Source organism: Crocodylus porosus, unplaced genomic scaffold (genome assembly GCF_001723895.1).
Source record: "Crocodylus porosus isolate Cpor-Errol unplaced genomic scaffold, CroPor_comp1, whole genome shotgun sequence".
Taxonomy (NCBI): domain Eukaryota; kingdom Metazoa; phylum Chordata; order Crocodylia; family Crocodylidae; genus Crocodylus; species Crocodylus porosus.
In genome coordinates, this window is record NW_017728909.1 from 12659844 (window position 1) to 12684874 (window position 25031).

The following is a 25031-nucleotide window of genomic DNA, read 5'->3' on the forward strand; positions in this document are numbered from 1 at the left end:
AGAAATGCTACGCAGCCAATTGCACTGAGCTAATTGCACCCTTTTCCTGTCACTGCGCTGATACTTAAACTGCACCTGCACCCAGGGTATCTTTAAATAAACCCTCATTATTGGCTGTGTGGATATGTGGGATGGCAGCTACTGTTGCTCCATGAGCTGCAATTATTGTATTTCCACTCTGTCCTTGACTGACACTTCCGAATTATCCCTGTAATTAGTTGTGCGTGCACTGATGATCACCGGCTTGGAAAGGGGCCACCCAGAACCACAGCAAGGAGGACTGGCTGCCTGGATTGTGTCCGGAGGGTTTGAGTGCTGTTATAGCCAGGACTATATGCAGGGACCATGCGTGAAGCAAGGTTTATAGGAGCTGTTTTCCCCCACCACAGCATAATTGTGGAGAATTAAGGAATTGAAAACTCTTATAAACCTGTAATGAGAGCTTCTGCATGGAGCTGTAATGTGCCTTAATTCAGGCATTTGGACGTCGCTCCTTGAGTCGATCCAGTTTTCCACGGATAGATGCAGCCAGGCCCTCTTGCAGAGATATGAAGGAGAGACAACTTCTTCAACCTGGATGGAAGGATGTTTGCGTTGCAGCCTCCGTCAGGAAAACCTGCCTCCTGCTTTAACCTGGTGCTTGTGACCCAATCCACCTACCTGGCTTCGAGTGGGACCCAGCCTGGGGAGCATGCTCTGCAGGGAGCTGAGGCCACAGGAAGCTGAGCAGCACCAAGGGCCGGTGGAAGCAGCAGTGCTTGGCAGTTGTCCCCATAACATGGGATTTTAAACTTGGTGGGGGAGGCCTGGGGGGGACTGAAGAAATGGAAGGAAGGCTCTCGTGGTCTTGTATAGAGGGGGGGAAAAAGAAGTCTCAGGAAGCAGAAGCCAAGATACTTATTAGGGAATGACATGAGTGCTTGGCTTCAAGGCTTGAGGTGTTAAGGGAACACTTTGCATTAGCAATGTACTATGCGGGTGAAGCCTTAGTGATGTACCACAGGTATCCTCATTCTGTAATCTAGGACCCCAGCCAGAGTCAGGCTGGGATAACGAGATATGCTTTTATTCCTATCTCTGCCCGTGAGCCACTGTATGACCATAGCCAAATGCCCACCTCAGTTTCCTCATCTGCAAAACACTAATAAAATATCCTCTTTGCCTTGGGGAGCAGCTGCTGACAGATGATGATGAGGACGATGGTAATAGAGCCTAAGAGCCCCGGTTCTGGATCAGAGCCCCCTTATGCTAGATGCTGTCTAACAAGGGAGCAGTCCCTGCTCCAAAAAAACTGATAATGGAAGGGGGGAAACCCCCCTGAACTGCTGACTACAGCCAGATGGGAGAACATAAAGAAACAACATCAGTGGGTGTGATGATTGGAAAGGGTCTCAGCAAAGTGGTAGCTTCACTGTTGTCAAGTCTCCTGTAGTCTTCATGGCAAACCAACGTTTTCAGGAGGGATTTGGGGGAGGAAAACATGATGCTTCAATGGACGCTTGCAGGGGTGAATCCCCCTCATCTCAGTGCCACTGCTTGTGTACCTCGCTGCTCGTCCATGTAAAATGCTGCAGCTTGGGCCTTACAGGTAGTAAAGCACTGAAATCCTGGGCTGCAAGGTTTTAGAGAAGGCCATTGCTCTGTTGCACAGCGTTAGACCTCTCCAGAGGAGGAGTGAGTCTGGATACAGGCAACCCCTACTTAACGCTGTTTCGCTTAGTGCTGTTTCACTATAGCACTCGTTTTCCATTGATACCTGATTCCACTTAGGGCTCAGCGAGTTTTGTTATAACGCTCATAGTTGCCATCTTGGTTCATGAAAAACTTTTGGTTTTGCTTAGCGCTATTTCTGCTTCACACTTGTTTTTTCAGGAGCCAATTAAGAGCGCTAAGCAGCCGTTGCTTGTGCTATGCAAACCACTTGAGCACTTATCTTCAGAAACCACATAAATGTGATACCTTATATGAGTAAAAGCTTCAATATGCTGTGGCCAAGCATCTAAGTTGGTTAAAAATATAGACAATAAGTTGCAATACGATTTGGCCACAACCTGCCTCATGACAAGATTTAAATACCAGAGAAAAGGACTTGGCTGCGAATGCTTGTGCGCAAGAATAACTTTACAGACATAAATAATTCCATTAAACTCAAGGCGATTACTCATTTGCATGATGCTGCCCAGGCGTGTGCCTGCAGCATCAAGGGGGGCAGTTTCACAGGTGATCAGGACCCACAATCACAAGCCCTTCTCTTGCCACTCACCAACATCAATTTGTCCTTGGTGAACGTTACAAGAGCCGGGGCTCGGAGCACCTTGGAAAATCTGACCCTCCTGTGGATGTATAAATATGAGCTGAAGTCTTCTGAGGACCTGGGCCAGCACTTGAATCTCTGGATCTCCATCTTTCTTTACTATTTTTCTTTACCTTTTTGTGCATGACCCCTGCAAAGGCTTTACCACCTTTTCTTAGTAATAATTAACATTGTGAAAAATACCTAGCTCCCTTGATCAAGAAATCGCAAAGCAAGTGGTGGGGGATTTAGTATAATTAGTCCCACTTTATGGGTGGGAAAACTGAGGTGGGAAGTGACATGGCATGGGTCAGTTAGCAGGCCAATGGCAGAGTCCATTATAGAACCCAGAGCCCCTGAAATGCAATCTAGTGCTTTATCCACAACTAGTACCTTAATTAACACTAATCTTGTGACACCAGGATCTCTAATCAGTGCTCCAAGCAAACAAATCAGGAGCTGGGGACTGAAGTGATGCCTCTGAGTTATTAATCTGTCTGAATTCCTCAGTGCTCGGGCAGGATTGCCATTTCCTGTGATTTTATTGGGAGGTGTGAGATACCAGACGAAGCCCAGCATCCTGGAAACAAGTAGCTGAGCAAGAGCTGCAGCTTGCCCCGTGAGGCCCTGCACTTCATGCTCGTACTGTTCAGTGAACAAAACTTGAACGTGGGACTCAAACGCTCTTTAGGCGGCTCCGGGGCTGGACAGCACATAAAACCCCAAAGCTCAGCTGACGCTTTTTTCGAGAAAAAATATTTGCAATAGAATGCCAGGATTTGAGGCTGGGGGAGGAGTGGAATTGCTGAGCCTAGGTGCTTAAGGGACATTTCCCTCCTTAACCCCTCGCATACCATTCTCCATCCACTCTAGGAGAAGACACAAGGGGGTGGGGGAGAGTGGGAAACTGGAGAAATATATTAAATATATATATATATGTATAATCTGCCTGATTTCTGAATGCTTCCTGCACCTTACAGTTGATAAAGACCCTCTTCTGTTTGGGTAGGTCTTGACCTCTCTGTAATCAAGCTTCTTTTCTTCTGCTGATGGTTTGTCACAGCTCTACCCGCTGTCCCTAACCACCTCTGTGCATTGCCTCCCTCCCAGAAGAATGTCTCGCACTGGAAAACTTCCCCAACTTTCTCCTCGCCATGCAGCCGGCCCAATAACAGATATCACCCCCCTGAAAAAAACCCTCCCTTCTTGCCAAAAATAAAGAGAACAGTCCTGCTGAGTCTCTCCGCAGTCCCAGGCTGGGCAGCTCCGGGAGCAGAGCAGGCTGGCTGTGCCTGGGGCTTGCAATGGGGTTTAGGACCCAGAGGAGGCAGGGCAGGCACAAAGGTTTGAGGAACTAAGTTTCAGGCTCCCTCCAGGCAGGTCAGACTCTGCAGCCTGGGACTGAGCGGTAGCTGCTCCTGCACCATGAGGGAGACTCTATTCAAGAATAATTTCTGGGTGAGAGTGGGGGACTGGCTGGGCAGGGCAGGGGAACAGCTGGAAGGAGGGAGCAGCAGCTGGCTCAGGGCTGAGCTGCTGCCAGGGTCAAGCTTCGTTTCTCTTAGTTTGCAGAAACACTTGTCTTTCCAAAGGGGGAAAAAAAGAAGCTATTTTCAGGGATATTTCCTCTTTCCCTGCCTGTGGCATCTGCTGGCCCCTGAGCTCCTGGCTTAGCGTGGGGAGGACGAGTGCCGGGCAGCGGGCAGAGCAGGATGTTTAAAATGGCCTGCCAGGCAGTAGCAGGGATCTGCCCTTGGTCTGTGGCTCTCAGACCCCTGGTTTTGCCACGGTGGGGATTTGTGCTAGGGTAGGGGTAGCAGTTCAGTATTCGTTATGTCTTTGCCAGCGCTGTGAAGCTGTGTTGAGAGATGCTTTTTTCCCTGCTAGCGTTTGTGCAGTGCTTCTCATCCGCAAACCCCAAAAGTGCTTTTGAAAGCTGCCTGCCCCTCATCCTGCAAGCTGCTCCCCAGAGCCGAATCCTATGATCTGGGTCAGAGGTGGGTCAAGCCTGCGCCATACCTAGGCTCCTCGTGGCCCCGGGCAAACTTTTAGTATTGGGTCCCCCTTCGCCAGAAATAATGGTAATAGTAATAATAAAAATTACCATTTTCGGGTCCCCTTTTTCTCCGGGCCCTGGGCAGCTGCCCGGTTTGCCCATGCCTGTGTCCAGCCCTGGGTCAAGGTGAAGTGTGGTCAGGCTTAGGGGTCTCGGGATGCAGGAGCCTGCTGGGTTGGGGGTTTCTGGAGTCACAGCCGGCTGCTTTGAAACATCCCGTCCAGGCAGATTACGGAAATGGGAATTTTTTCTGATCCAGGACTAGGATTTAGACAGTTTTCAGTCTGCTCATACACCACACTCATTGTGTGATTTTCTGGCAAGTTTGTTCGGGTTGATTCTTCCGTAGGTTTTGGGTGCGCGCGTGCCGAGCAAATGCTGAAGCCTGTTAGCGCTGCGGCTACTTGGTGCCTCTCCAAGTGTCAATGCTTGGAGGCCCTGTGCCCAAGGCAGTAGCTACATCTGAGCATTTTGGCTGGTGGCACTCAGTGCTGCCATCTGCTTTCTCTCAAATGGGGCTATGGAGACTTCCCTTCCTCACAGGGATGTTTGCCAGGCTCCGAAGCCTGAAATCCATGGCTGGAAGTGGTTTCAGCCCTGAGCGGATTAATTGACTTGCACTATGTTTGGAACGGGAGGTATAAAAAACACTGCGCTTTATAATGGCCTTATTGTCCGAATCCATAGCGTGACAGCATTGGTATGTAAATACCAGATAGGTATTGAAAAATATTATGGAAATAACCCTGGTTGGTTGGTGACCTGCTTCTCTCTTCCAGGCATCAATTATGGCCTCACTTTTATCTTGTGCTGTTTGTTTTGTAAAAGCAAAACACAATTTTCTCCTGCCAAAAAAAGAAGTTTTGTGAGTTAGGTGGCCGTGTGTTTAAAAGCAAAGAAAAATGCCTCGGTAAACTATATGGGCAAGGTCCTTCTCACCCACTGCTGGGGGCTGGTGTTGGGGTGTGAGGAAGGGATTAAGTAAGCATATGAGAAACAGGAAAGGCTTGAGCAACCAGGATTTAGGGCACGTAGATCGGCAGCTCAGACTGCCTGCGCCTTGTTAGCTTCATGGCTCGAGCATCAGCCTTACTTGAGCGTCAGGCCGTGTCTTGGTGGTCCAGCTACCTTGAGTTACAAGCACCGCTCGGCTCAAGCTAGAAATGTTCATGTAGGGACTCGAGTCAGGTTAGGGGTGACAATCAAATCTATACCTGGAGCTTACACCGCAGCAAAGAGCAACCCTAACCAGAAAAGAGGGGGTTGCAGTGCCTTCCTCCATGCTGACGGAGGGAGTGGGGTTATCCCCCAAACCTTGTGCCGGGGTCCATCTGCACAGGGGCTCTGTATCCCTGTACCAAACCGGTTCCCAGTCAAGCAGGCTGGCTCCACGGGAGCGCAGGACCTCTGAGAGGATATGCAGAAATGGCCTGGCCTGGGGGAGCTGTATTGCCTTTTTCTCCTAAGGTCCATGAGATTGAAGGAGAGCGAGGGGCATTGCTGTTCCTGCCAGACCTCCCCCACAGGAGACCCCGCAGCAGGCTTCAGAGAGGTCTGGAGGAAGGGCACGGCAGAGGAGGCTGATCCTCTCTGACATGGGGAAGGTGAGTGGGAGCATTAGCACAGCATGGATAAGCAATCCTGAGTCGAGAGAAAACCCTCCTTAAAATGATACGCCCTTGCACAGAAGGGAAACGTGGTGGGACCCCCCTGCCGCACACAACGCCCAGTCTCCCTCACCGCTCAAGAAGGGACGCACAAAACTTTTAACAAAACCTCCCCTGATATGGGTTTCTGGGTGCCCGGCTTGCCACCACCCGCGGGCTTAGTTTTCAGAGATGCTCAGCGCTCTACGTTCCCGCTGAAATGGATGTGTGGTCGCGCGGCCCGTATCTCTGAAAACCAGGCTGTTGGCATCTGAGTCTAGGCACCAGATTGACTTAGTCTGGAAAGCCTTTTAGGCTGTCTCTCCGCTCTGCGTTTGCCTGTGTTTTGCTAAATCTAAAGTTTCTAAGGGCTACGTGGGATAGATGACGGCGCAGGATGCTTCTGAAAACCGAAGCCCCTGCTTCATTCCTGCAGTGCGGTGTGCTGGACCCTCGCGGGCCCTCTTCAAAGTGTCCTGGCGGTGGCAGAAGCCTCTTTGCAGAGTTACTCCAGCTTCAGCCAGGTCCCGTGGTCCGGTGTGAGGAGATGCCCCCCCAGAAGGTGCCTTTCGGTACGGCAGACCAGCTAGTGCGGTGCTGCCGCAAGCACGTGGCTCTGAATACGTTTCAGGTGGTGGTGGTGGCAGCTGCTGACTTGCATTGGGGTCTCTGACAGCAGAGCCTCAGCAATGGAAGAAAGGCCTTGATGTGCCTGTCTAGTGATTCGCTTTGTAAGAGCCTCTCTTAACCCAGCTGTACCCGGCTCACATGCCCTCTTTCTCCAGAGACGGGCTCAGGAGCTCGGGGCGTGCTGGGGGGACGTCTTTCATGCCCACCCTTTTATTTAGTAGGCGACAGTCTGCAGCGAAGTATCTGCAACCAGACACGGCGGAGCTGGTAGGGAAGGAGAGATGTCTTTGCAAGGACCCAGGGAAACAAAAAAAAAAATCTCATTTCAGTTGAAATTTTTGGTGAAGGTATGTCATCCAACAAGCATTCAACACAGCGAGGGGGCCAGGGAATGCCAGAGCTATACACAAATTCTGACGGGTCAGTGTTTAAATTTTCAAATTTGGCAATGAAGCGGTTTAGAATTTCCTAGATAAAGATAGTGAACAGCCAATATATTGAACAACCAATTATATATATTGGTTGTTCAATATATTTGATTGTTCATATCTCTAGCTAGGAAATATTAAACTGCTTCATTTCAAAATCTGAAAATCAAAAATGCAGAATTTTTGTTGTGTATAACTTTACCAAAAATTTCAGCTGAAATTAATTATTTTTCCTGGGTCTTTCAAAAGACATTGCTGTTTCCCTACCAGCTCCATATAATAATAATTATATTTATTATTCAACATATATAATAATAATTATTATTATTATAATGTCACTTTCTGATGTTTCATGTCCCTTTTTTCTAGTTGGGGGGCAGGGAAAATAGGTTTAAGAAGGAGAGTGCATTGCTTTCCTACCAAAATAAAACTCTTCTGGGTGTTTTATATGTATATAAAATACACTCACATGCACATATACAATATAGACATATAAAACACCCAGAAGAGTTTTATTTTGCTAGGAAGGCAAAAAAACTCTCTTAAACTATTTCCCCTTCTCCCCCACTAGAAAAAGGGGGTGTGGAACATAAGAAAGTGAGCTTTGTTTCTCCCAAAAGTAAAACATTACCCCCTAATCTGAAACACTTTGTTTAAACATTTTTTGGTTTGGAAAACAATCAAAAAAACTTTGACCGCAGCTGGATTTTTTGTTTTCGGGGGAGGAGAAGGTAGGACAGGTCATATTTTTTCGATAGCAAAGGGTACAGTGGGAGGAAGTTTCACTGTCAGATTTTTGATGGGTCCTATTACCAACACGTAGCACAATAATGGACTGTAGTCTTGTGATTTGAGGGTTATGCTTTTCCTAGCATAGGCCACTGAGGCTTCCATGCTGCAAGGACTTATGTCTATGAATAAGTCGATCCTTGTCTGTGATGCTGTGGACTATTCGGATGAGTAAAGGAAGTCGTAAGTGCTGATGGGTTTGAGCCCTTATCCGCTGGCTCTGGAGCTCCCAGCTTTCAGCCTTCTTCTCACAATCCTTCAGTTCTAGGATAACGCAAGAGCTTACTTCCACCCTCATGGAAATGTTGTTGGTGCCTCCTGAATGCTGTTTTCCAGGTCTTGAAACCTGTTATTTCACAGTTCTTCATATGCGGGGCAGCAGAGAGAGCCTCTCCCCCACAAGGCTTACAGCAGGGGTGGGCAAAATGCAGCCAGGCTATTCTATCCAGCCTGCCGGGCCCCTAAAAAATAGAAAATTAATATTTATCTGCCCCTGGCTGCCTGTCATGCAGCCCTCGATGGCTTGCCAAACTCAGTAACAGCCCTCCTCCTGAAATAATTGCCCGCCCCTGGCTTAAAGCCTAAATCTACAGTTTTTATTTGGGCAAAACTAGTGGCACCATCAGGAGTCTTGCCTGAATAAAGATGATCGGGGTGAGCAGAGAGCCACAGTGCGTTACGATTCAATCTTGGTCTCTAGTAATACCCAGAGCTTTCAGTCTAAGATCAAGGCCCTGCTCTGCTGGGTCTGTATAATGCAAAGACAGTCACCACCCTCCAGAGCTCATGATCTCTTTGCCACGAGCGCTGGGGTTGAAGTGTAGGTTTGGGGGGCGAAGGAGGTGGAGAGGTGGGGTTGCCCTGGAGGAGAAGTCCAAGACACAAATTGTAACTTGAGTTTTGAACGCCCGCTTCCGGCTTGCAGGTTTCCAGGATGTTCTGCACGTTGCTTATTGTTGCCTGCAATGAGGAAACTTTAACTTCCTCCTTTAATTTTTCCTCTTTATTCATGCAATATAAAAAAGGCAAGAGGAAGAGGAACTCTTCCGTATAGATCATTGTGAATGATAAGACTGCTTGGAGAGCAAGAACGTATGAAAGTCTGGGTTTCTGCTAGAAATGTTTCCACGAGATGGGTCCGACCCCCATGAAAGCAATGATGGCACCCATAGATCAGCTAAAAGCTGGGCCCTGGAGTTGACTATGCAGTAGGGCTGGCTAATGAATGAATTAAAAATGTAACTGCTAAACAAATCCAGATCCCTTGCTGTGCTGCCTGTTGGAAGTTTATGGCTGTTTTTTTTTTTTTTAGTGAAGGAAGTCAGACTGAAAGAAAGGTCTCCTTTGAAGCACAGCAGAGCTGTGGATGCTGACTGTCCAAAACTACGCTCTGGCTGGCGACAGGGGCTGCCTTTGCATCGCAGCCAGTCTGCAGCGCTGCTCAGCTAGGGCCTGATGGGTCGTGCTCATACACTTACCAAAAAAAAAGGAAAAAAGGCCCAGGTGTTGGGAGTGTGGAGGCCACAATCCTGCACCAACAGAGCAGAAAAGGGCTCGAAAGCCGATTGTCATAGCTGCTGTGACTCGATTACATAGCGCGTAGTGTTTGCTCTGAGCCACCCCGAGAGCATTTGTTGGTCACTTGTCCCTCCAAGATGGCAGAAAAGGCTGAGATTTGAGGCAGTTCACTACTGGACCTCATCGCTGTACGTGGATAATGAAGCTTACTTGCCACTGGTTGGTTGGGCCTGAACTCCTTGCCTTGTAGCACCTCCTGCATGACTGTCTGCTCAGATACTGCTCTTGCCCAGGTGGTTTTACTTACCTGGCAGGGGACATACCCTTCTTCTTGGCCTTGAATGTGTAGCAAGCTTACCTGCTTGAGCCCCGGCGCATCCTGGGCACGTGTATTCTCAATGCTGATTGGTGGAGCCCATCCACCGATTGGGGGGGGAGCCAGTGCCTCCCCTTTCCCGCGGTCCCAACTTACCTGGTTCACCCGTCTGGGTATCCGCCCTCCTCCTCGCACGGGCATCCTGAGGACTCACCAGTTGCTCCAGACCTCTGTCGGGCACGGGGTTGAGAAGGCCATCCCCGAGGCGGGTTGCTCATTGGGACAAGCCGTCCCAGGAGGTGGTTCTCAGCGTACCGTATTGTAAATATTCATCTGTATACCTTTGGTGTTGTTGACTGATATCGCTGGGGATACTTACGGGAAGTTTTCCTTTGATACTTATTAAGATATTTCCCTATATAAATATTGGATAAGAATAATATGCATATAATAATTCACTAAACTGTGAATAGTTAAGAGCGCTGGTGTGGAGTTGACTCTATAGAGGAAAGAGGGACCCAAGCTCAAATCACCGGTGTCCCTCTCCCAGCACTGTCGCCTGCTTCTCTATCCCTTCCCACTGAGGGTGGGCACACCCTTGGACTTGCACTGCGGGAAGGCTGACCCCTGCCCGAGTCTACAAATGCCTCCAGGTGCAAGGATCTCGCTCCCCAGTTTATGGTGATGGGGGATTGCTCCAGTGTTACTCCAACATGCTACCCAATTTATGATGATGGGGGATTGCTTTTGGGCTTTCCCTCTAGCTTGCTGCTTCGGCCTTTGGCCTAGGCGGCATCTGAACTCCAGGCCTTTGGGTTTGGGGCTCACACATAGGATGTCTGCTATGGATTTGGGAGTATCTGAAGCCCCAGGCTGAAGAATCTGGGAGGTAGGAGACTTTCCAGTGGTAGTGCCACAACGACTCGAACGATTGAGCTGTGCTTGAGTCGATAAAATTTAGAACTGATTTGGTCGATTTGGCCCCAGACATGAAATTTTAAAAAACCAACCCCAAACCCCAAAAGACAGATATGAATTCTGAGGGCAGGTAGTAAAAAGTTGTTTAATTTATTTTTCCATCCCAGAGATGATGTTGGAGATGTCGCATTAGGTGGGATGCGCTCACCAAGGAATGAATGCAGTTCAGGCCCTGCTTCCTTGCCTTGCTTTTCTCCTGTTTCCAACACTTATCATGACCCCATCCTTTGTCCATTCGCACACCCGCCTGTCCCTCTGCACCAAATCACTTGTGTCCTTCCACGTATCTCCCCTATGGCTTTTTTAAGGTTCAAGTGAAGCTCAAGACACCTAGCCCATGTGAAAGTCACTGGTTTAAGTTTTGGTCATGTGTCCTTGTTGCGGCTTCTGCAGGGAGGATAAGAGTCTACTACTGCTGTCAGGTAATAGAGTTACCTCTTTGGGTTCAGTTTGCTTTGAGGCTGAATGTTTTGGGCCCATTCCCCTCTGGTAGATGGTTGGTGGAGGCTCATTGCAAAATCAAACGTAGTTTTATTCTTTGAATCCTTTTCCCCACTCCCACGCTGTTTATTACTTTCCTGTTAAGCATAGAGGAAAATCTCCTGCACTGTAAAATGCCCATGCGTAGAAGGTGCTAACACAGAAATGCTCGCTCGAGCCCCAAGCTGAGTGAGAGTCTTTCAAAGCCCAGCCCCAGGAGAGCTGTCCGTGGCGGCAGCCTTACATTTGCAAGTGATCTCAAAACAAAACAGAAACCAGCTGACGAAAATATCTTTCTTTTTCTTCTGTTTCCCCTTTGTCCTTCTTGCAGCTCTAGCTGCAGAAACGGGGCGAGTTTGCAACCTGCTGTTCTCTTTTTAATCCCAGGGGGGCTTTTATTCTAATTGTTTCCTGGATGTTTGTGTCTGCATCTCCCCAAACCAGTTTTTGATGAGTAGTTCAGGTAATTTAGCAGGAGATGCTTGGCTTCTAATCCCCGAGGCACTTTTGGGTAACATTTGTTAGTCCAACCTGCAGTAACATGAATGGGTAAATTGCTATATCATGTTTAATAGATGACCTGCTGGCAAGCAGCCCTGGATACTGGCAGTTGATGCCCAGTGATCTTGCGTTAAGTGATTAAAAATGATACTTTTCTATAGATCCTATGGAAACTTTTTTTTAAAAGGAACGGAATCTTTTTGGTTAAAGTGCGCAGGTGGCTTAGGAGACAAAATCCCATTGACCTTAAGTGAGTCTGAGGTACCTAACAAACTACTGAATATAAGTTGGGCTCCTAAGTCTCTTGGGCTCTTAAAGAGATTTACTTGTCAGTTTAACTCAAAGTGGTAGGTTAAAAAATGTGGTTACCAAGGCGGGTGGCCTTTTGCAAATGTTGGAGTATGGAGTGTGCGTCCAGGGTATAGAGCATCTTTTTTGTGTAGGGCTCCTGGCGGATGTTACTCCAATGCGCTCCTATGGCTGAGAGTGCTGAACGCAGGAGCGCGCCGGAGTGACGTCTGCCAGGAGCTTTGGGAGCGCAAAGGAGCTAAGGGCTCCTGTGCACTTCTGCAGCTGGGACCGCCTGCCTTGGGCCCCTGGCTTGCTACCTGCCCGTGCAGGGGGAGGCTGCACCAGCAACAGGGCATGGCCGAGATCTGATCTGCGCTTCCCACAGTTGCGCCTCCCCTCACGCACATTTGTCGTGGCAGTGGGCACGATTGTTGGGATCGCAGATCAGATCCCGCTGCGCCTTGAACTGAACGTCTGCCAGGGGCCTCGAAAACAAACAGCTTTGGTTCCCCATGGTCCTGTGAGCAGGCTGAGAATGAGTAGGCCCATTTCCCAGCTGGCAAAAGCGAGGCCTAAGATGATGACGTGACTTGCTAAAGTTGCAGAGCCTGGGCTGAGACTCCTGGGTTTAGGAACCTGTTCTAATTGCACGTCCAGTAACTCTGAGGACCGCCCGTTGGGGAAAGACTAATGGGGATTGCCTGTCTCCTGAAATCCAGTTTAGTCAATCTGGTTTCTGTCTGTTCTTAAAGGAACTACCCTTATGGCATGGCTGGCCCTCATCCTTCCTGCTGGGCACCGATTCTGCAGCGCGTGTTTTGCTTTGGTTTCCCTTCAGTTGCTTTGTTCGGGTTTCCTCCACATGCCATGCTGCTCCCAGCCTCCTTAGGTGAGCCTGACCTTGAGAAATCTTCCTGCAAAGCAGTTCAAAGGACCCTTAGGGCAGGGGAAGAGAACAGGGTAGTTAATGGCTACACCAGGGAGACTCCGGAGCTCTCTTCCGCGTCGCCTCTCGTGCTGCTTGATGTTGCACAAACCATTTCACGGCTTTGGACTTGGGTTTCTTCTCCTGCAATGCGCGGTTGCTTCTCTTTCCCTGGAAAGGCATTTGCGGAGGGCTGTGGGATGTCAGCTGGAGGATGCCGTGCAAATGCAGGGCCCCGATAGGGAACAGGCTTAAGCACCTTGTTGAGGTGGTTCCTTGGTGGAACAATAGACATGATGGATGACTGTACTCTTTCCCCCGCTTCCCTCTCCCTCTCATAAACCCTGAAGCTGCAAATCTTTACAATTTGGTCAGTGTTTTAAGTCCAGGGTGGCCCCGTGTGCGGCAGCGACACGCTCCAAGGGCTAACGTTGTGGCCTCTTCTTCATTCCCCAGACGATCTCCAAGCATCTCGTTCCCCAGCAGCGGAGAACTTTTCTGTTCTGCTTTCAGGCTTCGCCAGTCTGCCCCGTGTGTCTCCTCTGATGAGATCAGGTTGAAACCCTCTAACTACTCCCCCCACTTCTGTGGAAGTCAGAGAAAAGAAAGTCAACTAATTCTGTTGCAAATAGGTCCGGTTTCCACAGACGTCGGGGAGGCGATCATTATTGAGAAATCCTAGGGACCGTGACGATGAAATGTGTCCGCTGCTGATAAAGATGCATGTTTGTACTGTTCTTGTATGGAGCTCTCAAATGTTAAACTAGCACAAGGTGCATCACGGACTGTGTTTTTTTAGGCGTACCAAGGTGCTGACAGGAGCTCAGGGAAGCAAGGTGCAGACTTCTGTATAAATAAAGGGCGTTCAAGCAGTAGCCCTTTGCAAACTGGCTGCCTGCTCCTCAGCCTCTGAGCTGCCTGATTTTGGGGTTTGCTTGGGAATGCAATATAAAGGCTAACGAAGAATTGCTGATGTGTTGGGCATGCAGCCTGGTAGTTATGAGTGAGGGATATTTGCACACTTTTAAGGCTACTTTAGACCAGTGGTGCTCAACATCTGGTCCACGTGCCAATTCCAACCTGCCAAGTCATGTCATCCAGCCTGCGGGGCAGGGGGGCGGGTGGGGGGCAAGAAATATGGTGGTGAGTGAACGGTAGCAGTGTTAATTGTCACTGTCTTGCTGCCAAATTTCCAGACCCGTGGGGGGAGCCCTGGGAGCTGGATAATGTGGTCCTGCTCTGGTGTGTGGGGTTGGTCTGAGGCCTCATCTGAGTGGGTGGGGTTGGGCTGGCACGTGGATTGCACTGATCCCACGTGCAAGTCCATGGGCTCACGACTGAACCTGTGCCACCTGTCTGGGCCACGGGGCTGGAAGGCTGGGCACCCCTGGATTACACTTGTCTCGGATGGGTTGTATAGGGGTGATACTGCCTTGAGCATGGGCTGGCCTAGACCTCCTGAAGTCCTTTCCAGCCCTATTTTCCTATGACTATATGTATGTCTCTATACAGGCACAGTCCAGCTTTTTGCTTTGTATTTGCACTGCAAGGCACAGGTTTCATGGCAACAGTTTTCAAAGAAATAGACTATTTATAATCCAATTTTTTGTTTGGTGGGGACGATTCAGCCCGAAGAGAAAAGTTTGTATTTCTCTCCAAAAACCTTAACTGGAAATGCTTGCTTTTGAATCAACATTCTGAAATGAAAAGAAAACGGCTTGGATTTAAAAAGCCACCTTATATCATTTTGAATGTTTGATGTGGGCTTAAATAAAGCCCAATATCATTTATGCTGAATCAACATGACTGTGCTTGTGGTAGTGGAAAATGTCAGTGTTTTCTTCCTCTTTCATTTTAAATATGTGAAGCTCCTAAAAAATTTTTTTTTTGGTCCTTTGAAATATTACGCTCTTTCATCACGCCAAGACTTTTCCTGCAGCATCAAAATTGTCTTCCAGACACGCTTGTCTTCCCCTGCCTCTCCTTCCCCCCCGTACACATGAAGTGGGGCAGAGCTGGATATCTGGCAGCACCCACGCGCTGGGCCCTGGGGAGCTTTCCGAATGGCTGAACTGTTAGTTTCCGCATGTTTGGGACCTGAGCATATTCCACCGGATCTGGAAACATCAGCTGCTGATTTGTCACCTTGAGATGGTCTATTTAGAGTTTCCATGGATAATACTGTAAATAGCGTATCTCTGTTTCTGTTAATAGCTCCCTGGGAGAGCTAAGGGGGGAGAGATGGAAGAGAGGGGGATTCAATTTTTGAGTTCTTCCAGATTTGGTCAACAAAAGGCCTTTCTCGTCTTACTTTTATCGTTTCGCTCAGATTCATAGATTCACAGATAACAGGGGCTGGAAGGGACCTCATGAGATCGTTGGGTCCAGCCCCCTGCGCTCGTTAGGGTTAGACGAGTAGATAGTCAGGTCTGTCTGCCTTGAGAGAATAGCCCCGCTGGAAACCGCATGAAATTGTGCCAAGACGAGGATCTGCAGATGAAATCCTGGCTGTCCTGATTACAAAGTTCCCATTAACTTCAGCAGAGCTGCAATTTCACCCTGTTTTGAAGGCAGGGAGAGGGATTCACAGTCATCATGTTTAAAGTGGATTTTACTGTCTATCATGATGAATGAACACCTGGGAGAGACAAAAACATTGTTCAAGTTTCCATCCTTCCAATGAAGCCTCAAATTATCTTTGAGGGGTGCCAGACTTGCCGTTCTTCATATTTGTGAAGTTTGTAATCATCGGATCGCAGGGGGGTGGTCTGCTGAGGCTGCTACCGGTCATGCTGGATGTTTCTGTCTCATTGTGTCCTTCCCACCCTGCCGTACTCAGCTTTTCTCTGGGCCTCCACGCTCAAATCTGCACCAGTTCAGCTAAACCAGCGCAAGCCCTTGTGTGGATGCTCTAGCCGGGGTGTCAAAGGTATGGACCAAGTGGCTCCATCATCTGGCTCCCAGTGCTGCCCCTGCATCCCAGCTTGACCCACAGTCGGCACACCGCACGGGCCCCCCCGCACACAGGGACCTGGACACGCAACACACGCTGCCTGTTTCAGCCGGCCTGGGCCCTGCACCCGTCCTGGACTGGTCCTGCATGGCTACCGCATGCAGCGTGGGTCCTGGTGTGGACACCACGTGTGCTGGATCTGATATGATGGAGGAGTGGCGGGGTCTGGGGGCTTGATTCTGTCCTTGGGGCCGGTCCCGTGCCAGTCATAGAGCCCATGGGGCTAGATGAGTTTGCCAGCTCTGCTGTACAGGGTGTTGCATTGACTTAAGCATCTTGGTTTCGATTCGCCCCTGGAGACACAGTGCTGTAGGCGAGGCCGGTGCTGCATCAGATTTTTGGGAAAGAGATTGTCTTGTTGCTCTGTGTTCATACAGCACCTTGCACAATCGACTTCTGGGTGCCAGTGCTCTATAAATAGTACAAAATGCTCTGGGAGAGGCAGAGGCATGCATTCATCCTGTGCAATAATTGCATTTTCCAGGACCCTGATTTTACATGCTCCGTGGACCTGTGACCTGACTCTTGAAGCCAAATCCCCTTGGATTTTGCAGCAGTTCTGAGCCCTGGAGATGACTTGGATTCCTGTTCTAGTTCAGATGCAGCCAGAATTTCCTCCAAAATGGGACTCTGTCAATATGCCATATGCATTTAGCCTTACATTAGCCTAACGCGGCACCCATTCCTGCCCAGGGCAGGGGGTCGGACCTGATGATCTGTTTAGGTCCCTTCTGACTCTAAGTACTACGAAACTATGAAACGTGTGCCCGGCATCATTTCATTGACTTGCTTTGCTTTTACTTCTAGCACTTGCTGTGTTTTAGCCCCCTCAAACCTTTGTGTTCCCGAACATCTGGTGATGTGCTGGGTGAGTGGGTGATGAGCAAATTCAAATGAGGGGATGATGCTTTATTCAGGGTGAGCCATGCCAGGAGGCAAGAGGAAAATATTTCTGGCCCTTGTGAAAAAGCCTCTGTGAAACAACTTGGATTATTAATCATCCATTGACTCGGCCCCTGCAGGACTCTATATTCAGCTCCTGGGAGAGGAAATCTGGGGGTACTTACTCTCACAAGTAAGAAGCGGACAGGATTTCCAACTGGGAACCAAACGACCGCGTTTCTATTCTCGGTTCCTCCACTGAGTCACTAAATGTGTCTTTCCCTTGGTTTGGCCTTACCCTTCTGGTACACGCTCAGCGAAATCAGATGGTCACCACGTGCCGTGGGAAGAATCCTGCTGTCCCGAGCTCGCAACTGTGAAAAAGGGTCTCTCTTCAGGGGGCGTCCGTCTCTAACTTCAGTGTCTTGTCCCAGCAGTTGGTGCCGCTGCGTGGCGCTGGCAGAGGCCTCCACTGATTGGAGCCATCCAAAAGAGAGTACTGAAGATCCCAGCTATGTATCAGCAGCAAGGGTGATGCCGAAGCCTTTAAAAAGAGCGGGTGGCTGTGCCTCCAGTGAGGGAGGAAGTCTGACCTGGCTGCCTTGAGACACATGAGCTCTAATGTCTTTGAGGGACCGCTGCGCTGATGGCTAGCTAGCAAACTGCCCCCCGAGTCTGTGACGGCGTTGCTTTTATTGAAGTATACGCTGAGCTTGAGCCCATGCTTTTCAGAAGGACACAACTTCCGTGTAGCTCTCTGACCTCATATACCCAGCGAGCTGAGACTTGAACCTGTGTACTTATAGCTAACCTCCCTGTTTGGCAAACCGCTTGAGCACAAGGAGACGTTTCTCTGCATGGCGGTAGTAAGGGGTCAGTTATCCTCTGTGTGGGCCAACCTATGTCTCTCTAGCCCAGCACACTGTAAGGATAAAATGCTTCAGGCATCCTGTCTTTTAGGCTCAGGAGGCAGCGACTGGTTTCATTCTCCTTCCTTCTTCCATGAGGTGCATGCCTTACCCAGAAACCGCGTAAGCAAGTGCTAGCTCAGCAGCAGTTTCATCATGCTTGACCCTGGCTGCTGGTGGGTAGGCATGCAGCAGTGGTTTCCCAGCATTCAAGACAGGGAAATGGTGTTGCCAAATTTAGAACCGGCTTGGAAATCGGTCTCTACATTTAGAAGGGAGCGTTGGGCCGGGAGGCTCAGGATGGTTTGTCTTGGACACCAACCAGGTTCTGGGTTGCAGCAGTGATTGGACGCATCTCTGACATCCCAGTGGCACAGTGACTTTTGAGCAAGGATCACTGCTTGCTTGATGCGTTTGAAAGAAATTAAATGGCCCTTGAAAGCAGTGCTATAAATGAGGCGTGCCTGGGAAGGTGGGAGAGGGCACTATGAAACCGCAGTCGGTGCCCATCGCGTCCCTAAAGAGCGTGTCGTCCGGAGTAGCCATTCCTGATTAGCGCTCTGCGCGGGGGCTCTTGTTGGTTGTCGAATAAGAAAATCCACTTTGTAAGGTGAGCGACTGAACAAAGAATAAGACGCTCTTATTCCAGGAGACGAGTGTCTGGACTCAGTTAATCAGGAACAGCTTTTCTGACCTCAGCCGTGTGATCTTCCCTGTGCAGGCAGGGCCTTGGTGAGAGGTCGCTGTGCTGCTGTGCACGCCTGGAAGAGCCCTGGGCTCCGGAGGACAGACTCTGTTCCCAGTAAAACTACCTCGGTGAAAACCCTGAGTCGCTCCACTGGGACTCGATGGCAGCTGAAGGTTTACACAGTCACGGGATATCAGAAACGTATCTGGGTCCATCAGGTCTGTTCTGGGAATACTCAGCAAACCCTCACTGTTAGCTGGAAAGAGATTTGAATACAAGGGTCAGCACCTTGCCGGTGCTGTTATCCACTGTAGATAAGAGCCGCGCTTTCACAGCTGGTCGCCAAAGCTATGCACGAAGACATGTAAAACTCTGCCTCCTCTCTTCTTAGCAAGGTAAAAATACTAGTACTAGTATATATACTATATACTATGTACTATATACTAGTACTAGTGTATATATACTATATACTATGTACTATATACTAGTACTAGTGTATCTATAATGTATATACTATACATCTTCGTGGTTATGACTAGCCCCTGCTGGGCCTGCTATATACATCAGTGCTTTTCAGACCACTTGCCTACATGCTGCCCACTGAAAGCCTGCCTCGATGGTTTACCCCCAGCCAGCCCTGTGGAGGGAACTGGAAGGCTATTTATTCTGTTGGATTAGAAGATGGATATTAAAAAAATGAAAAAACCCAGGACTGCTATCAGTGTGCATCTGTCCTCCTGCGAATGCATACGTGTTCTTACTGGAGAATTTCTCCGTTAATAAGAGACTGAAGAACTGATTCAAAGGTCTTTCAAGAGCAGATCCTAATGTCTCTACTGATCTTCTGTCAGGTGCTGGAAGCAGTAACCCATCCTTACCCTCTTCGACTTGTCAGTTGATTTGACACAGGAAGCAGCACTCACAAAACCAGTCTCCTGGTTCTCCCCTGCTCTGTTCCTTCACCAAGTCCTTTAGAGGATCCTCCTCACCCTCAAAGGCTCTGCCCACGGACAGCATGGCTTACAACCATTTGTCATCTTCCCACCCTTGATTCCCACCCAGCATTTCCTTTCTCTAGCGAAGTGGTTAGTGCCGTCCGCTTGTATCCTGAGGTCCTCTTGGTTTGGGCCCTTCTTCAGGTCCCCGTATCCAGGCTCTGTCTAGGTCTTGCAGACTCTTTCTGCATAACTTCTCTGATTTTGTGCCTTGCCTGTGATTCACACAGCTACCTCTCCCATCTTCTTGTATCTCTCGACCCTCCCCTAAAGCTGCCCTTGGCTGTAAAGCCTGCAAAAACTTCCGAGCTGTTTGGCTGGATCACCGCCTATTGGGCTGACTGATGCGGTCTCAGTTTTATCTGGTGGTCCCTTGCTTTTTGTTTAATTGTGGCCTCTGCTCTTCAGCTGCAAGCCCTCGGGGCGGGGGCTCCCTTTGGTTCTGCGTTTGTGTGGTGCCTAGCATAGAGGGTGCCAGCCCGTGAACAGGAGCAGTGGTAATACCTGGTATAAATGAATCCTTTATTGTGGCAGCAAGGGCGTCACCGCGCAGAAGAGCTCGGCCTGTGTTGCTCTGGAAAGTGATTTCTCCGCTGTCTGAACAGCGGGGCTGAGCGCTGCTGCGGCCTGAACGAGGAAGAGGAGGATCTGATTTGCCAACTCGCTTCCATTTAACGAAGGCTCTGGTGTCACAGCACTGAGCGATTACTTTGGCCATAGACAGCTACTTGAGGTTTCCACCGGAGTAACCCCAGGCCAAATTTCTGTCTGATTCCTCCCCGGTGTCATTTGTGATCCGCGTGCCCAGCATACCCTGATTAAACCTGGTAGCACGGGCTGTCCGGCAGCATTGAGTCTACACGGCAGGCTCTAATGTTTCCAAGCCAACTCTTGGGCAGCATGCAGAACATACCCCTGACTTGCCCCCAGCATCGGGAGGAATGCAGCTAACCCACCTTATCATTATCATTCACCCAAGGCATAATTAGCAGACACAGTTCCTACTGGAGTGCAGTGGATCTGTAGGGGCCTTGTAAATCTGATCCTCAAGGGTCTTTCCTGATCCCTTGGAGTCCCTGTGGTTAGATGAAAGAAGTGTTCGGCAAGCTGCCTCCCATGGTAAAAAAAAATAATAATGATAGTCTGGATCTGCCCTGGGCCTATTGTGAAAATTAACGGGTTCTACTCTGCATGGCAGTGATGGGCTGGATGGGGACACCTGGTATTGCGTGGACACATCACTTCTGCACGTGACCGTGCTGGCTGCTGCGAGATGCATGCGGTGGAGCTCCAGGAAGATTTAGGAATTATTCGGAGGAGCTGGTTGGTGGTAAAACTTTGCATTGTGTATGTATATATAGTGGGAGGGAGGCATTTGGTGGAGTGGGAGCGGAAAAATAGGGAGGCAGAAGAGTCTCACGATGCTCTTCTCAAGCTTGGTTGTTTCTGAGAGGAGCAGTTAGCTGTGTTAGCCTGAAGTCAGGCAGAGACGCGTCGCATACATTTTTGTAAGCAGTAACGTTTTAATGGGAAAAGTATGGATTTAAAAAAAAAAATAAGGCACCGCTTTTTTTCTAGAGCACTGCAGATGGACTGTATTTTGTGTGGGAGTATTTTTTTTCCCTTTCTTGCCTTATATTTGGGCACCAGTGGGAAGAGAGATGGGAGATAATCCTGAATATCCAGGCTATGTGGGAAAGGCTTATTTTGTCTCCTGCCTCTGCAGTGAATGTGCCCTTGCTTGCTTTCTTTTGTACGATTTTAATATTGAGTTTGTGCTAGCCAGAACCACACTTATAATCGCGTCTCGTGTGATGCCTCTTAGTTTCATCTACACACGCCCATAGACAGTTAGGGTGGAAGGGACCTCAGGAAGTCATCTAGTCCAACCCCCTGCTCCAAGCAGCATCATCCTCAGCTCCCGTGGCTGGATTCGGGCCATACCAGAATCGGACCAGGCCAGAGTCTCCATGATGTTAGTGAGGTCCCATGGATTGCAAGTCAGATCCACTTCGGTGCTTGATGTTGGCATTGCAACATTTGCAGAACCCATTTGTCCTCTGCTTACGTACTGGAAGCAGGCAATTTGAAACTGCTTGATAACATTTGGATACTGGGGGTAAGGGGAGAGGGGAACTGAACTGCAGTGGTAATGGTGTCGAATCTGATTAGTGGGCTGGAATAACGAGTTTTGGCTCAGGAGTGAAACGTTGTGGGGCAAGGTGATGGGTTTCAGAGCTGTAAGCCATGGGTCAGCTTCCTACTGGAGAAGCACAGGTCTCTTGGTATGGTTCGCTGCCTCTGCATATCTGATAGGCATGTTTTCCCCGTTCTTCTTTGATCCCAAGTCAGGAAATATTTTATAAGGAGGGGAATCTGCTCTAAGGGAGAGACTTGGGGAAGGGGAAGTAGGGTGGGCATAGTCGCCTCCTGCAAACCCCGTGGTGGGCACAAAGGGGGCCTGGCAAGACCAGGGGCCGGCAGCTTGGGATGCAGCCATCGCCGTGGGCTGCCAATCCCCTCTGCAGTGCCCCGGCCCTCCCTGCTGCGTGCCCAAGGCTAGCCTCTCATGCAGGCTGCAGTAGCAAGGGAGCAGGCCTCAGCGCAAAGCAGCGAGGGTTGGCGTGGTAAAAGGTGGCTTGGGTGCCAGAGATGGGATTGGCGGCACACGGTGGAGGGGTGGACCACGCAAGCCAGAGAAAGCGTCCCACTGCATGTTGCTTTCAGTCCTTTTGTGGGCTGGGTCTGGCCCACGGGCTGTTGATTGCTGACCCCAGAAAAAGCAACCTCCGAACGGACGGGTGAGGAGATAGCCTTGGATTTTCCTAATGGAAAAGGCATTTGCTGTTGGAAAGTCACTGGGCTGGAAGATTCCCAACCAGCTTCAGTGGTGAGTCATTTGGAGCAAGGATATCTCAGCTGCATGTACTACATGAGCGCCAACTGATGCTACAGTGGGACTTGTACTGGTTCTCCACTGGCTTGATGTCGGAGGTGCAGGGCCTGCCCCAAGGCTGTCCAACACCCATGCTTTGTTTGAGTGGTGATTGCAGGTATCTGGGTTTTCTTCAAGATCCTCTCTAGAAAGCCAAGTTAGGACAGCCCTGAGTTTTGCAGCTGTCATGAGTATTAGTTTCAATTTAACTCATGCTTGCTCTTTGGCAGGAGTGTTTGACAAGCTCAGGAAGCTGATCACGTGTTTTCAATAGAGGCCTGATTCTGTGACTGGCTTGTTCTGGAAAGAGATCTTTTGAATGTAGGAGTTATTTGTGGAGAAACCTCTGGTAGGAATAGGTTAAGTATTAAGAAAACAACCTTAATAGCAACGTTCAGCCACCTGAAGGGGGGGTCAAAAGAGGATGGAGCTAAGCTAGTCTCCGCGGTGGTCGATACCAGAACAAGGAGCAGTGGTCTCAAGTTCCAGCAAGGGAAGTTTGGGTTGCATAGTAGGAAGCTGCTTTCCAGGCAGCTGGGGGAGGCCGTGCGTACAAAGGATGTTGTGGTCATGGGGATATGAATTACCCCGACATCAACTGGGAGGAGCAGTCGGCCAGGTCTAGCCACTCACAAAGGCTCCTGACGTGCGTCCAGGACCTGCACCTCGTGCAGGAGGTGCTCGTCCCCACGAGGGAAAACGCCATACTGGATCTGGTGTTAGCCTCTGGGGACGACCTGGTGGGGGAGGTGCTAGTACAAGGGAGGCTAGGGGACAGTGATCATGAAATGATCCAGTTTGCTATTCAGAGAAGGGTGGGCGGGGTAACTAGCACAGCGCAAATGCTTGACTTTAGGAAAGCCAACCTCGATGCGCTCAGGGCAGTAGTTAGGGAGGCACTCGGAGCCCAGGGGGTAGCTAGTCTGGGGGTCCAGGAAAGGTGGTCCTTCCTCAAGGAGGCTATCCTTGGGGCGCAGCAGGACACAATTCCTCTCGCAGGAAGGCAGGAAAAGGGTCCAAGAAACCTTCATGGCTGAGCGTGGATATCCAGGCTGGCCTGAGGGCAAGGCAAAAAGCGTGCTGGTGGTGGAAGCAGGGGGCAGGGACAAAGGGGGAGTACACCTCCCTGCCCTGAGCTTGTAGGGATTCGGTGAGGGAGGCTAAAGCAGCACTGGAGCTTAGATGAGCTTCTGGGATTAAGGATAACAAAAAGTCCTTCTTCAAGTATGTAGGTAGCAAGAAGAAGTCTCGGGGTAACATTGGACCCCTCCGGGGCAGGGCCGGGCAGTAGTGACAGACGCGCGAGAGAAGGCCGAACCCTCCAACAAGTTCTTTGCCTCCATGTTCCTGTCTGCTGACAATGGGGAGCTCTCAGGTGACAGCGTAGAGAGGCCCAGGAAGGATGCGAGTCCCACGACTGTTAGTTCAGACCTAGTTAAGGATTACCTGGAGGGCCTAGATGTGTCCAAGTCGGTGGGCCTGGATGACCTTCACCCGCGGGTGCTGAGGGAATTGGCTGGTGTCACTGCGGAGCCATTGGCACGGCTGTGCGAGGACTCCTGGTGCTCGGGCCAAGTCGCTGAGGACTGGAAAAGGGCCAATGTGGTCCCTATTTTCAAGGAGGGGAGGAAGGAAGAGCCTGGCAACTACAGGCCAGTCAGCCTCACTTCTATCCTGGGGAAGGTCTTTGAAAAAATGATCAAGGGCCACATTTGTGAGAGCCCTGCAGGGGAAGGGATGTTGAGGGGTAACCAGCCTGGGTTCGTGCCAGGCCGATCCTGCCTGACTAACCCGGTCTCTTTCTATGACCAGGTAACAAAGAGCTTAGATGGGAAGGAAGTCGATGTCGTCTTCTTGGACTTCCAGACGGCCTTCGACACAGTGTCCCATCCAGTGCTGGTGGGCAAGCTGAGGGACTGCAGCATTGATGAATGCACAGTCACACGGGTGGCAAACTGGGTCCAGGGGCGCACCCAGAGGGGGGTGGTGGACGGGTCAATGTCGACGTGGGAGGGTGTGGGCAGCGGAGTCCCCCAGGGCTCGGTCCTTGGCCCGGTGCTGTTCAACTTCTTCGTTAGCGACCTGGACGAGGGTGTGGAGAGCACCCTGCTCAAGTTCACTGATGACACTAAGCTGTGGGGCAAAGTGACTACACCGGCAAGCAGGGACCGCATCCAGGCAGACCTGGATAGGTTAGAGAAGTGGGCGGCTCTGAACAGGATCCGGTTCAACAAGGACAAGTGCAGGGTGCTGCACCTGGGGAGAGGGAACCAGCATTGTGGTTATAGGTTAGGGGCTGACCCTCTCGGCAGCACAGGGGCAGAGAGGGATCTTGGAGTCAGGATCGACTCCAGGATGAATAGGAGTCGCCAATGGGACGAAACAATAGGCAGAGCCAACCGCAGCCTGTCCTGCATCAACAGGGGCATCGCTAACAGGTCCAGAGAGGTCTTGCTCCCCCTCTATGCAGCGCTGGTCAGGCCGCAGCTGGAGTCTTGTGTCCAGTTCTGGGCGCCGCACTTCAAGAGGGGCGTGGAGAACCTGGAGAGGGTCCAGAGGAGGCCACTCGTATGGTTGGGGGCCTCCGTGGCCAGCCCTATGAGGAGCGGCTGAGGGACCTGAATCTCTTCTGCAAGAGGAGACTGAGGGGGGATCTTGTGGCTGCCTACAGCCTTATCGGGGGCCAGCAGCTGGGACTCGGGGAAAGTCTGTTCACCAGGGCCCCCCCTTGGAGTCACCAGGAACAATGGCCACAAGCT

The 25031-nt window shown here is 50.2% G+C and overlaps 1 protein-coding gene across 1 annotated transcript in view; it reads left to right on the plus strand.

The window, feature by feature from the left end:
* Positions 1 to 3641: 3641 nt before the first annotated feature.
* Positions 3642 to 25031, plus strand: part of PSTPIP2 (proline-serine-threonine phosphatase interacting protein 2) — a 55953-nt gene continuing 34563 nt past the window's right edge. Inside the window, exon 1 of the mRNA XM_019531817.1 lies at positions 3642 to 3751. Within this exon, the coding sequence (XP_019387362.1) occupies positions 3719 to 3751 (33 nt within the window). The 5' untranslated portion in view covers positions 3642 to 3718. The remainder of the gene's footprint in view (positions 3752 to 25031) is intronic.